The 14,782-nt window shown below is 40.0% G+C and overlaps 1 protein-coding gene across 1 annotated transcript in view; it reads left to right on the top strand.

Annotated features, from left to right (window-relative positions):
• gpr158a (G protein-coupled receptor 158a) overlaps positions 1 to 14,782 on the top strand; it is a 112,356-nt gene that overhangs the window by 5,695 nt on the left and 91,879 nt on the right. Inside the window, exon 2 of the mRNA XM_061237354.1 lies at positions 10,389 to 10,494. Coding sequence (XP_061093338.1) covers positions 10,389 to 10,494 — 106 coding nt within the window. The remainder of the gene's footprint in view (positions 1 to 10,388; positions 10,495 to 14,782) is intronic.

Genomic DNA, 14,782 nt, shown 5'->3' on the forward strand with positions numbered 1-14,782 from the left:
TCCATGATTTTATTTTCTCAAAGGACAGATCTAAGTGCCTTTCAAAGAGTACTTTTTGTATGTGTGGCTGTGCTATACTGGAAGGGCTCCTTATTTTATAATGTATTTATGATGGAGCCATATCCCCAAGGAAACACATGCCATTTACTCACCTCTGAAATGTGCTGTGGCTTTTGTGCACAATGCAACACATTGCATTGCGCTTGACTTTCTTCTGTTGCGGACCTGAATTTAAAAGAAAACTGCAGCATTTACAGAGTACATCAGCGGTCCCAGAGAAACAGCAACTTCATGCATAAGTGATAAGACTAGTACATCTGATGCCCCATGATATCAATCTTGTTTTTGATCTTGCAGTTATTAAAGCAGAGCTTCCCAATCATAGACTTGGGAACCCCTGTGTATTCATAGCTTTTGCCCATGTGACCTCTGAAGCACACCCCTCTACGTGGAGCACTGTAATGCTGAGCACAGTTCATTCAGACCTCACATTCATTCATACCTCACGCATGTCAAATAGCTACAAGTTCTCATACAGTTCATCCATTTCAGGCCACCCTTGGTGTCAAAGACAGGACCACTTCCTGGCTTTGACACCAAGGAAAAACCCGATCATGTGAAACCCATTAATTATTTTTCTTTGGTTCCATCCATTTTCTAAACTGTCAGGGGCCACAGGTGCTGGAACCTATTCCAACATACCAACGTACATTGAATGAAAGGCAGGAATACCCCCTGGACAAATCACCAATCAGTCATTCACTCACACATTCATATCTTGAGAACAATTTAGACTCCCCAGTTAACCTAACCTGCATATCTTTTCCTCTGGGAGGAAACCGGAGTTGGCAGAGCAGAGCCACTTGGACATGGGTAGAACGTGCACATCCCGCACAGAAAGGTCCTTGACCAGGATTTACTGTACGCTTGGTACCTTCTTGCTGTGAGGCGACTGCACTACGCACTGCATCGCTATGCATCCCTTACTTTTTATTCCAACTGAAATAATCATTTCCAGGATCTAAAGACCTGTTTACTTGAGCTTTATTGGAGCTGCAGCCGATGAGGTTATATTACACACACCTCTATGATTGACTTATGATTTTATTGACTGATTGGCTGACATTTAAAATCATGCTGGAGGCCCGGAAGCTAAAAATACTAACATCTGATTCATCCAGTGTCTGTCACCGAGAAACAAGGGAAAAGGCTATGGCAACGAACCAGAAATGGAACTTCATGAGTCCAGTTCCATAACCATTGAATTATCGTGTGCATATACTGTACACTATAGGAGCTTGCTTGTGCTGTAGCTTAGCTTTGAGTGTGTTAGGGAGAGAAGGATCACCTTAGGCTCAAAGCTAAACCCCTAAACCCCGGCAGCCACACAATCTACCTATGCTTCGATTTTTCCCTACTTATGGCTTGTTTTGGATGTAGTTTGAATGTATTTACAGTGGATGTATACTTTTGTTCTTAGGAAGCACTGTTAACTTGTATTAGTGCTTTGGTGATGCTGCATATGTAAACTTGAAAACTGAGCTGGTCAAGCTGGTCATAAACTGGTCTAGTTGGGTATGAGTTGATCAACCAGCCAGGGCTGGTTGCTTGTTTCAAGACATAGCTTGATCTGGTCAAACCTTGTTGAGCTGAGAGCTGAGTCTGAACTGGTCAGCCAGCTACCAGCTGATTCAAAACCTAGCTTGAGCTGTTTTTCCAGCAGGGTGCACTTATGTCTATCTTATTCTGTAAGACGCTATGGATAAGCATATCTGCTAAATTTAATGCAAAACCTGCCAAGATATTCTATTCTCAATTCCCAGGAGACTGGCAAAATCTGGCTGACGGTTGTATTTTTAGGTTTAAGGCACAATGCTGTAAAGCCATTATCCGCCTCCGAACGGCAGACCAGCTACTGTAAACTACTGAATGAAAATAGACATGAAATACTCTGGGTCTGTTCATTTTCCTCAAATATTTTTTCACATTTGCATGTTTTTATTCCACAAGGCTGTTTTTAATGTTACTTTAAAGCCACAAAAGGCAACAATGAAATTGTGGTATAGTGCTATTTTGACGGTTCTGATAACCACTAGACAAGTTCCTGCAGTAGGATTAGGAAAGATTAGAGGAATAAGTCTGAGATTTTAACATTTGAGAATAATACCTCTGGCACGAGACCTTCTGTGGAATCTTCCAGTCCTCGACACGGACACATGAAAAACATTTTGCTGTTGGATAAAATGATGCTAATGCAGTCCACTGCAGTATAATCTTGGAGCTTCCTCGATCAGTGGAAATGCATTATCTCAACAGGACAGGCAAGATCTACAGTAGTGTGCAAAAATTTGGACACCCCTAATCAAAAAGCCTTTTACAATTAATATCTAAGTGAACAGAAGCAAACCTGACCTCTTAATGGTACACAGTTAAACATGACACATTTCTTCAAATTTTTAGTTAAGATTATTTTACTTTAATTTTTTACAGTTTCAAAATAATAAAAAAAGTTAAACGTGTGCAAAAGTTTGGGAACCATGTCACTTTGTAACTCCTCCTCGGGCAAATATAACATAACAACTTGTAAACACTTCCTGTAACCAGCTAAGAGTCTTTCAATTTGCTTTTGGAATTTTCCCCCTTTCTTCCTGGCAGAACACTTCTAGCTCAGAAATATTCTTTGGCCTCATTGCATGTATGGAATATTTGAGTTCTCTCCATAGATCTTAAATAATATTCAAGTCTGGGGAGCTGTGGTGGCCATTCCAAAACCGCCCCTGTTTCCTTTACTTTATGATTGATTTTGAGGTATGCTTTGGATCATTGTCTTGCTGGAATACCCAACCTCTCTTCAACTTCTGGATTGACCTTTGAACATTAGCCTCTGGAATTTCTTGATATTTGGTGGAATTCATTCTTCCTTCCACTCGCACAATATTTCCTGTGCCCCTAGTTGCCACACAAGCCCAAAGACTAATTTTTTTGCATACTTCAGATGCTTAATTTTGTGGTCATTCTTTCTGGCAACTCTGCCATGTAGGTCTTTGTTGTTTAAACTATGTTGTATTGTTGTCCTGTAAACAGCTAGACCTGTGTTTGCTACTCTTTTTTACAGCTCTTTTGCAGTGTGGGTTCTTCTGAGCATTTCTCACCAGGTCTCTGCCATTCTATCTGAAATATTTATTGGTCTTCCAGACCTTGGCTTGACCTCAACTGTTCCATTTATCTTCCATTTTTATGCCTCCACGCCGGCGACAGCCGTGGCCGAAGGCATTATGTTTTCGGGTTGTCCGTCCATCCGTCCGTCCCATTCTCCGGAACACGTTGAGGGAATTTTTGTAAATTTGGCGCAAACATCCAATTGGTGTTCGAAGGTGAAAGATCAAGGTCACTGTGACCTAACGTCCATCCCATTCTCATGAATGCAATATTTGAGGAATGCCTGCATGCAATTTCAGTACATCTGGCACAAATGTCCACTTAAATAGTAAATGGTTGGCATTTATATAGCGCCTTTATCCAAAGCGCTGTACCATTGATGCTTCTCATTCACCCATTCATACACACACTCACACACCGACGGCGAGTGGCTGCCATGCAAGGTGCCGACCAGCTCGTCAGGAGCATTTGGGGGTTAGGTGTCTTGCTCAGGGACACTTCGACACAGCCCAGGCGGGGGATCGAACCGGCAACCCTCCGACTGCCAGACGACTGCTCCTACTGCCTGAGCCATGTCGCCCCACATAGACTCAGGGATGAATTGATTAGAATTTGGTGGTCAGTGGTTAAAGGTCAAGGTTACCGTGACCTCACAAATTATGTTTTAGGGCCATAACTCAAGAATTCATATGCTAATTTTGACAAAATTTCGCAAAAATATTTAATAGGATAAAATTATGAAGTGATGACATTTTATATCCAAAAGGTCAATGGTCAACTTCACTGTGACATCTTAATGTTTTGCTTACCACTGTAGCTGAGAAAATGATCTTGGGTTATTTTGTTTGTTGATTAGTTGATATTTTAGAGTTAGTATCAAACACTTTTTGTTTCAATATTCTTCAATTGTTGTTGGTTTCACAGAACAAAATAATGGTGCAAATCAAATAAATTCATGCAATGTTGTTTAAATGTGCAATTTTATTCAAATATTTAAAAAATCAAATATTTCTTGGTCTTATCATTCCACTACGCCTCACAGCAAGGAGGTTCTGGGTTCAAATCCCCGTCGGCCGGGGCCTCTCTGTGCAGAGTTTGCATGTTCTCCCTGTGTTTGCGTGGGTTTCCTCTGGGTACTCCGGTTTCCTCCCACAGTCCAAAGACATGCAGGTTAGGCTGATTGGAGAGTCTAAATTGCCCATAGGTATGAGTGTATGAGTGAATGGTGTGTGTGCCCTGCGATGCACTGGCGACCTGTCCAGGGTGTATTCCTGCCTTTCGCCCAATGTATGCTGGGATAGGCTCCTTGCGACCCTGTTCAGGATAACTGGGTTAGGATAATGAATGAATGAATGAATCATTCCTGAAATTATGCTCGCCTGACTCATTGAAGCCCTAACGAGTAAATCACCTGGGTTGGGTCTTAGTAATCATCTTTTCAAAAAGTACCAAAGAATAATAATAAGAAAACTTTTGCACAGGGCCCTTTTACTTTTTTATAATTTATAAATGGTAAAAAATGTGAATAAAAAGTAATCTTGCTTTAAAATTTGCAGAAAGGTTGCATGTTTAACCATTTAGAGTTCTGGTTTACTTTCGATCGCATACAGATTTATTGTAACAGACATTTAAAGCAGGGGTGCCCAAACTTTTGCACCCCACTGTAATTCAGCTGAACACCCTGGCGAGATGGTGCTTCTTAAATGCGAGCAAGGTCATTTGAAGTTCGATCTCAGGCCGCTGAAGCGGACAACCGGCCAATGGCAAATTTAGTCTTCTGAATCACTGAACATATAGACACTGTACCTTTTATAGCATTTGGAATACAATGGAATAACCCCTTTCCCCTACCCCCCAGCTACACTTTCCTCATTTACCTCATAATAATCTAGATGCTGTTTGGTTTACCTCTCAACCCCAAGGAGAAAGGCATCACCTCATTAGCTGGGGAATCATTGAAATTTAAGCGTAACCTAGAATGGTGGAACGGCCCATTGAATACACCAAGTCTAATGATATCTCTGTACATTACAAAACCAAAACCTGACTGAATCTATACTTTGGTATACTAGAGTACTTTAGGCTTTTGTCTAGGGAGGTGTGAGAGCTGACCCTAACAAAAAGATGATTCTCTAGAGCTCAAAGATTAATTTTTTTATCAGAAAATATTTTTCAACAGCAGCACAGCCCTTTGATTTTAACTTTATTGCTTCTTTAACTGTTTCTGTTAACCATTCCTGGCGGGCACAAGGCAAGTTTCTTCTCACAACATCAAACGCTTTAGGGACACTTACGTAAATATGAGCTGCTTAGCCTTGCACTTCATGGGATCAGCTCTGCAAACAGGCGATCAGTGTGCTTATGTGCAATCATGCACTGGATCTTTTAATCAACTCCCAGAATAATAAATATCTCCAAATAAATTGGGGCGTCCACATGATATTTTGCTCTAGTTCTCCAACTGAGATTATGCGGTGATTGATATAGGGACATTGCCAGATTACATCCCAGTAGGTGCTGTGTGTTACTAGAACAGATGGCTTGCGATTAACATTAATAGTCTCATTGTTATAATTAAATCTCTTTGTTTGCCAATGTTTCTGACAGGATCAGATCAGCTCAGTTTGTTGACTCGTTGACGCTGGACGATTTCATTGTGTTGACACTTACTGAAAACATTGCTCCTGACAGAAGTGACAGCACGGTTTAACTAACCGCGAACAACTCGCTGTGTTATTCAGATGGCTTGTATGTTGTCCCAGATCACTGAAATCTTCTGTAGAATGAGATATATGACACCAGCTGAAATGTCATGTTTTTGCATACACAATGCGTTTTGGTGGGAGCTATATTTTACATTGCGGATTTCTGCTTCGTTGGTTCCCCATTAGGTCTGATGCAGCAATAGCAATTACAGGATTTAATTTGTGTGGGGAGTGCATCGCACTGTCTGGGCCTGTGGATATCACATCAAAGACGAGAGCAGCCATGGAGCCTGTCCGGCTTAATCCAGGCGCCTTGCCTTCCCGGGCTGAGTCACAAACTGTTCAGTAATGGGAGTGGAGTTCAAGTTTGGCCGGACACACGGACTGCATCTCCAGACTTTGTATACCATAATGAAAAATAATGGATGGAAATGGATGGCCTGATTTGTGCTGTACTTAACCTGCTCCTTTACCTTCCTGAGATCTGAAGCTGCTTCTGTTCAGCGACAGCCAGTGACAGGGTTGCACTGCAGAAAATCTCTTTTATAACAAGAATTTTAGTCTTTAAACGAGACATAACATCGTATTGTTTTCCTCAAGTTGGAAATCTTGTTTTAAGTTACTCTTTCTTAAGCGCAATTCTCTTACCCCATTGGCATGTAAAAACACTGGCAATCCCTTTGTCTTATTTAACAAAAAGTAATAGAAATAAGGTTTTAAGTCTAAATATAAGCCTTAAATACTTGTTAAAGGTACACTAGGTAAGATTTTTGTGTTAAAACATTGTTACATTGTAAATCCCTTTCTATCATTGAAAAAGGCTCACTGACATGTTGACTCACCCTCTGCCTGTGTTTATAGTCCTTGAATTCGGGTTTCATTGTACAGCTGTACAACAATGCAAGCTCATTGGTTGAAAATTGGTTCTAACTGCCACAGCCAATTGGCGCTTTTATTGCTTATTATCCCAGCGAAGACTACATATCTAGTTATAAAACAATAACAGCTCGCTATCGGTAGCAACAAGCAAATTAGCTATAGCTTGACAAATCTACAACTATCCACTTACGATAAAATATAGGCAATACAAACATAGTAGCACAGTGCACACACGTTGTGGCTCAGGTGGATATTTGTAAATTCGGGAAGCTAATAATAATAATAGCTAATTTCCTTGTTGTTAATGATAGCGAACTGGTATAGTTTTCTAACTAGATAAGCAATAGTATATAGAGTGTTCAATCATCCGTGTTTAGCTAAGCCTTTATTTCTCTCAAACTAAGTTATAGTTTGTGCTAGACTATCATATCTTAGATATAGCTAGCAAGTTACGTAGCCAAATAAATTGCTTGCTCACAATATAGTTGGTCAGTTAAAGTGAAAACTTAAAAAAGATAGTAAATAATGTAGTGTAGCACATTCTTTCAGGATTTCAAGTCACCTGTTTGCAAACATTTTCTTAACAGGACACTGTCAGCTTTCCAGAACAGTGCACAAGAACACTGAACTGTATAATAACGCTTTATAATAAGCGCCATATTCATAGACTGTGGGAACTCTGTTGTGGTTTGAAGTTGTTTGTTGCTGCAATTCCTCTCTTGACCGTTAGGAGTCTGAAATGACCTATTGTACCTTTAAGATTGACTTTTTTGGTTTCAAGATCAGGGTTGTGCAATCTTATCCTAAAAGGACCAATGTGGGTGGAGGTTTTCGATTTGGCACAGCATTATGACACTGATAAGTACAGTCACGAGTCGTAGCGCTTGACTAAAACAAAAACCTACACCCATATCAGACTTTTTGAGATAAGATTGAACACCCCTAGTCAAGATAACTTGGAAAATGGAGACCGACCACCAGGAGGGCGTAAAACCACCATCAGAAAACATCACCTGGAGAGGTGGTCTTGATATGAATAACAGAAGGAAATGTGTCAGTGAGCAAACAAATGTTGCCGGGTTCAGGGTTTGGTATCCAAGCAAGCCTCTTTATGGAGGCACATATTGGTAGTTTATTTTTTGTGTACAAATTAAGAAATTATATTTAAAAGTCAGGTAAAATATATAGAGATAAAACAGCATAGGTTTGGAGGTTTACTGTTCATAATGCTTCATCGAGGATAAATATAATATGGAAAAGGAACAGGAGCATGCAGTCAAGTAGATGAATATTTAGCAGATGTAATAATTCACTGGAAATGGAATATATTTTCTTCTGGGGATTATACTCTTCTTTAATACATACATTAAAGAGACCTGAACCATTGCGTGTGTGCATGTGTGTGTGAGTATGTGTGTGAGAGAGAGAGAGTGAAGAGGAGAAGGGGTGCAGTAAGCTAACATAGAAGTGTGATAAATTTCCCTTTCAGATTTATTAATAACAGCACAGAAAAAGTGGCTGAGCTCTTTCTGCTGTTGCGCCTCCTCCCTAGACTTCATTCTCACTAGAAGGTGATTCCTACAGCACCTCCTTTGTATGTATGTGTGTGTGTGTGTGTGTGTTACATTAGGCTCATCATTTTTGCTGCTTCTGTTTAGAGATTCACATTCAAATACCCACATTTAACATTCAACTCACACACATTTACATGTGTGCATACAATGCTTGTATGCACACATACAAAACAAATAGCCTGAATGTGTGCATGTTCGCCCACATGCATATAGATAGCTCCTATAGGTCGCATATACCTGGCATTGTATGCAAACATGTGCTTTTATAATTATCTGTTTAAACATGTTGGTAGAATGTTTGGCAACATTATAGCATGTGGCGTTTGAAAAGGTAGTATGCGGTGAACAAACATGGCTGCTGATGGGGAAAATGACAAGAGAACAAAAGTTGACAATTATTTGGCTGTTATAATACACTTTAATCAGTGCAATATTTGTTTTTACCTTTAAAAATATATCACAGGAAAGTAACAAATTTGCTAGCTGGCATTGTTTGACCTAGGTCATATCCATTTGAATTAAAAAGGCGTTGGTTATGAACTAAATATTTATTTAAAATATTGAAACGGTAACTGTTTGCTGCAAACATGGTTCGCCACAAATGTTCACTGTCTTGAACGCATGTCAGAAGTAGTAGGAGAACTGGTGGCTAAACCCTCAAAATATGGTCCCCAAAGGCTCAAAATAATACCAGAGTATACTTCTAATCGTCTAGTAGCCCTGACAAGAATCGGTACCCTCAAATCACTGCTCAACAAATCATCAGAGCCCTTCTGTCAGTCAACCTCTTTATCCTTATCGCAACGATTACTACAAGACTTAATCAGGTATTTCATTATTAATGTACTGTATATGTTAGACATTTTTTTGGAAATCCTGTTATCCTAGTGTGAATGTGACAATAAAGATCTTTGTGTTAATGGCAGGAAGTCCTCTTGAACAGCCTGTTGTCAGGGCTGTTATGAGACTACCACTACCTCATCCTTTATTGTCACTAATTAGAAAGATGGGCACTTTTTTTCTGAAGGCCCTGTTGTTGGAATGTGTGAAGGGGATTTTCATTATGACCAAGTGCTGATCCGAAGACTACAGGCATCTAACAGAGCACTAATGGCTCTTTAACGATCAGTATCACTAGGGGCGAAACCATTAATAATTGAGAGACAAGCTGAAATTATATGCACCTACAGTAACTGTCTATTACACAATTTAAAGCTTGTGTCTGCGTGATCTTTTTCCGTCCCTCTCACAAAAAATCGTCAATACTGGCATTCACAATACACACATCAATTTGTTCTTTAAGTGTGCCACAACAGCCTTATTGGGATTACTAATTGAGCTTGCGCCCACAGTATGACTTCAAATGACTTTTGTGAATCAAAGCTCTGTCGCAAATGTCCCGTTTTTGGGTGAGATTCAGTTGCGTGAAGCAAGATTAGAAAATTCTTTAAGCCCTTTTTATTTCACTGTTTCCTCATTAACCATGGGACTATTGTTTCTCATATGTATATGCCACAAAAAGGTTGTGCTGAGAAACAGTGCATGTCTGAGAGACATTGTACAGTAGCTCAACACATACAGTATATCGAGCATACTCTTCATATAAGACTGTAAGTAAGTACATTTTATTTATATAGCACCTTTCACAGTCACAAAGTGCTTCACAGGATCAAAATTAAAAATAAAAATAAATAATAACAATAATAATACATAAAAGAACAGTCAATAAAACCAACAAATCACAAATAAACGGACATGAAATAAACGGAAATACAGCCAAAAATTAAACGGCTAGTCAAACGCCTGTCTGAAGAGATGTGACTTTAGCTGCTTTGTAAAATTTTCCACAGATGCCATTAGCGTCTTAACTCCGGTGGAAGAGTATTCCACAATTTAGGAGCCACTGATTCGAAGGCTCTGTACATGAAATGGTAGTGTATTTCTTCCTTCTCACAGATGTCTGTAGTTCTGTACTTATGCAGGAAGAAATGCATGACTTATAATAATTATCACGGTTTTTCCCTTTTCTATGATTTTTAAATACTCTGTATGTTCTATCTTTTCTTTTCAGAGGTGTGGTCCGGGTGGACGTCAGTCTGCAGGATGTGGACATAGACCAGTGCTCCAGTGATGGATGGTTCGCTGGGACCCACAGATGCAACCTTACCAGTATGGAGGTTAGCCTGCCCTCCATCAAAAATGGCAGTTTATTGTGATAGAGGGCATGATTCCACACATTCTTTAGACTATAAGCAGATGGTCAGCTGGTCAGCTTCTGGGTTCCTTCCACTATCAGTATTACAGAACTGTAGGAGGATGTGGGCGGTAAGAGAAATTTGATGTTCATGTTAGTTTATGGATATTCATGTAAGGTCTTGCCAGAACATTCCTTGTCACTGGACTTTATGCAAACAGTTATCCATGAACATTCATACAGTATGATCTGTAAACTCAGTTTTGGTATTAGGGAAGTATTAAGAATATGGGGCTGTGCATTTCATAGGTGTATGCAATCAGTGACGACAACTGTGAACTATACTGTACTGTGGGAGCGAAAGGGGATTTGTATTGAGAGGAATTTGATGCTGTAATGTTAAAGGATAGCACCGCTATTTTTGTTTTCCAGCATCATCATCATAGCCGAAAACCAAAAATGTTTCTGTCCAACTCTCAGAATCCTACCCCATTTAATATTAGCATTCAACCAGGAAGCCATTCATTTCAGTTGTGCGCTGAAGTCATACAGCAACACCAGCATTTGGCCTGTCTCTGCCCTACTTCACAATTTTAAATGGAGATTGATAATTACTCATTTATGCACAGACAAACTCAAACAAAAAGGTTATAGAGTGTCACAGTTTGTAGCCCTAAAACCCTGGTTCATGGGTCATGGATTCCCTCGGCAGATTTCCAGTGCGTTTTTTCCCCAAAAGGGATTTCGATTTCTGTCTGGTTAATGTGAGTTTGAGAGAGTTTCACGTTTTGGTCTACGAGTCAAGTTACATCCTGCAAACTACAATGTAGTTTTGACAATTGTCAAGCATGTGAATTGTCTTCCTTACTGTCAGTGTCGTGCCACCAACTAGGGATCCCCCACCTCAAAAATAACCACTGACTGTACGCTTTTGTCCAGGCTTTCTGCATGCCTTTGAATACATTTTGCTGGTGGTTAAGATTTCTAAAAAATATCCAATAGTAGTTTGTTATATTCAGCCATGTTTTCTACATTACTGTTTTAGGTATCCTCTTTCTATTGACACAGCAATTTACAGAACATTAGTACCATTATTTGTGGCAAACTGTGGTATGGAAAGTCACTGCTGTTAATTAAAATGGCAATTTTTCAATTTGAAGAAGCCACCCATAATGATTAGATCGACCATGGACTCTTATTCATTTATCTGGATGCGTCTAGGTGTGACTTTGTTCTGGACAGTAAAACACTTTGACTGGTTCAAACCAGTAAGTCAGCGCATCAATAGCACGCGATTAAGCATTGATTGTGCGTGATAGCTGCATGAACCACAAAATAGGTTGAGTTAAATATAATAGAGCTACAGTAAGCGAACCAAGAAAAAAAAAGCATTGCGCTAAAACATATAAATATAAGTATAAAAACTATTTTGGTTAATGCCTTATTAAAATGCTTGTCACAGAAGGAATCTTGTCAGTTTTGTGTGAAAGCACAAACACACTTTTGGTCTGTTACTGATGCAGCCGATTCTCAATTCTCATCAGTAGCATTTAAATATGGAGGACACAGGGCTATGGGATCTGCAATGGCAAACATATGTACTGTAGAGATGTGCGTGTGCCACTGGTCATATTGCAACAGCCCTCCCTCAGCAGGTAGCTCAACAGTGGCAGGTACAGACCACAAGTTGCGCGACTTTGCCGTGAGCCAACAACAGCTCACCAGGATCTTAATTGCATCCTCTTGGGCCTGAGTTTCATTAATTGCACTGGCGTATTAAGCACATTCACATCGTTGCCGGTACTAAAGAAAAATAAACCAATAGCCATAATACTGTGGTCTGAATCTCCACTGTGTGTACGATTCCGGTGTGCTTCTGTTAATTTCATCAATTCGATAATTGCCGTCTGTTTGAAGTGCAGACACGCAAGTCAAGTTGTGTTACACTACTTGCTTATTATGTGGGAACTGTTGTGAAGCCAAAAAAGAAGATGGTATTTTTGGGATGCATGCACACGGCACTACCGTCATTGATGGCCTGACACGTCACCCTGCATTTGAATGATTTTAATGTAATCTCTTTGGATTATTAAGAGCGATAGATTTTAAAACTAATGTGGAACCGGCTCCTCTATTATACATGCTGTGTAATGGATTGGAGCAGCCACACTGAATAATTAACTGGACTCTTTGTGTGATTCCTTCACCTCAGATGACTGGCAGAGAGGACAGTCTGCTCGTCATAACCGAGGGTTATTAATCAATCAGTCTTCATTAGAAATGGTTATAGTTCACGGGTACATGGGTCTGTCTGGGTTTGGATCTTTAGACCCAGGGCAGGGCCTTTGCTATGTAAGATCTTGTTTACACTCACATATCTGATGCAGTTGACAAATTGGGCTTGTGAGTGGTTGTCTTTTTACACTTGGATCATTCCAATCACTTGCTTTTCTCCTCTTTTTTCTTTTCCTTGCTTCTGACCTGGAAATCGATCAAGGTCCGCCATTTTTAAACACATTCCAGCCTGCTAAATGTTCCTTCTAGGAGTTAGAAGTAGAAGTTAGGAACTCCCTTGGCTTTCAGCAAGGAAACATGAGCCCATCCTTTGCAGTAGTCTTTGGTATGACATATAAATTATGATCCTGTGTATCCACCTCTCCCCATCTGCCACGCATCTGCCACGTCTCTAATTGACGTGGCTTCAAACTCATGTTTGAAGAAGCAAGAACATTCCACATTTGCCTAATTCACATTTTCCCAGTCTTTACTTCTTTTTCTAGCCTCTTCCAATGGATGGAGCTAGGAGTACAAAAAGTAGTTAGGAAAAGAAAAAGGAGGAGAAAAAAAAGTTATTTTAATATGTTGCTTAACTGGTTTGCGTGGCTTGGCTGAGATAACATTTCTCAGTTGTTCTGCTCACTGTTCCTTCTGACATGATTTATTGTGGAACAGGATCTTGTGGCAGGGGAGCAATGTGACATGGGTTGACCTTTCTGAAAATGAAAACTTGGTTGAAATGTAGTCAGAGAAACAGCATCACCTGTGATAATACCTGTATATTGCACATTGGGAGGGCTTGACAGTTGGAGGGTGGGAGTTGCAAGATAACTAGGTTATATGGTGGCTTTATTACATGAAGAAACATTGTTTTAAGTACCCTTCCCATGTAAACAAGGGTTTCATTTGTCACACAAACTACAGTGGGCTCTTTAATTCTATTTATAGGCAATGCTTCCTTCCCTGTTCATCCCTTTTTTTACATGGAAGACATTTACATACCACAAAATAAAATAAACTCCCTGGCAAAGGATGTAAACAATAGTGAAGTGGCATTAAATGGCAGGTAATGTGATAGGGTTGAACCAGGCCAAGCACAACGGTGTTGCAGCATCGGTGAAGCTTTCTTGTTCAGTTCTTACTAAATGCTACTGGTGTCAGGCATCCTGACATCCTTCCATCATATACTTTGTTAAGCATGATACCTGAGCCTGAGACTGTGTTCTTTAAAGTGAAGAGAAGAATTGGGGGATGCTGTTTTGCCTCTGGGCAATTCGTAAACCTCTGGAAGGGTTCAAATCACTTCAAAGGCCCTCTGTGTTATTCTTCACTGTAGGCTAGGGTGGGTGAATGTTACTCAGTGAACATATGAATTACTTGAAATAAAAAGTGACTGAAGGTTGATTGAAACTTGGAAATGAGAATTAAGAACTCACTCCCACTTTTTAATGCTCAGCCAAGCTTAGCCCCAGGATAATCTGGAGATAAATGCAAACTTGTACAGCAGGAAAACAACACATCTACTTTGTGCTTGTCCACTAGCACACTTCTCCCTGGTTATGGGTATGCACTTTGCACTTTGTTTTACGTTGCTCTGGATAAGAGCGTCTGCCAAATGCCATTACTGTAATTAATGTAATGTAATGATTGTGCTTACAATTAAGCAAAGCATTTGGTTCATGGCCTACAGTGTGTGCAGTTGAAGTGTGACTACCCCACACCCCACCCCTGTCAGCATCAGCAGAGCCAGTCATTCTGAGATACTCAAAATGAAGGATAGGCAGCCCAAAGGAGGTCCCTACTCACTGCACCAAAACTAAAAATAAACATAATGAAGGGAAGCCCAGTCTACTGAAAAAAGTGCATTTATCTTCCCCTAATGTGTGATATTTTAAAAACCGTCCTCCGAGCTGTGTCTGAAAAAAATATTTCCTGTCAACTTATCTGCCACTCTTCCCCGCTTCATTTATACATTTTGTAATTATTACTATATT

The sequence above is a fragment of the Conger conger genome, chromosome 4 (assembly GCF_963514075.1).
Source record: "Conger conger chromosome 4, fConCon1.1, whole genome shotgun sequence".
Classification (NCBI taxonomy): Eukaryota; Metazoa; Chordata; class Actinopteri; order Anguilliformes; family Congridae; genus Conger; species Conger conger.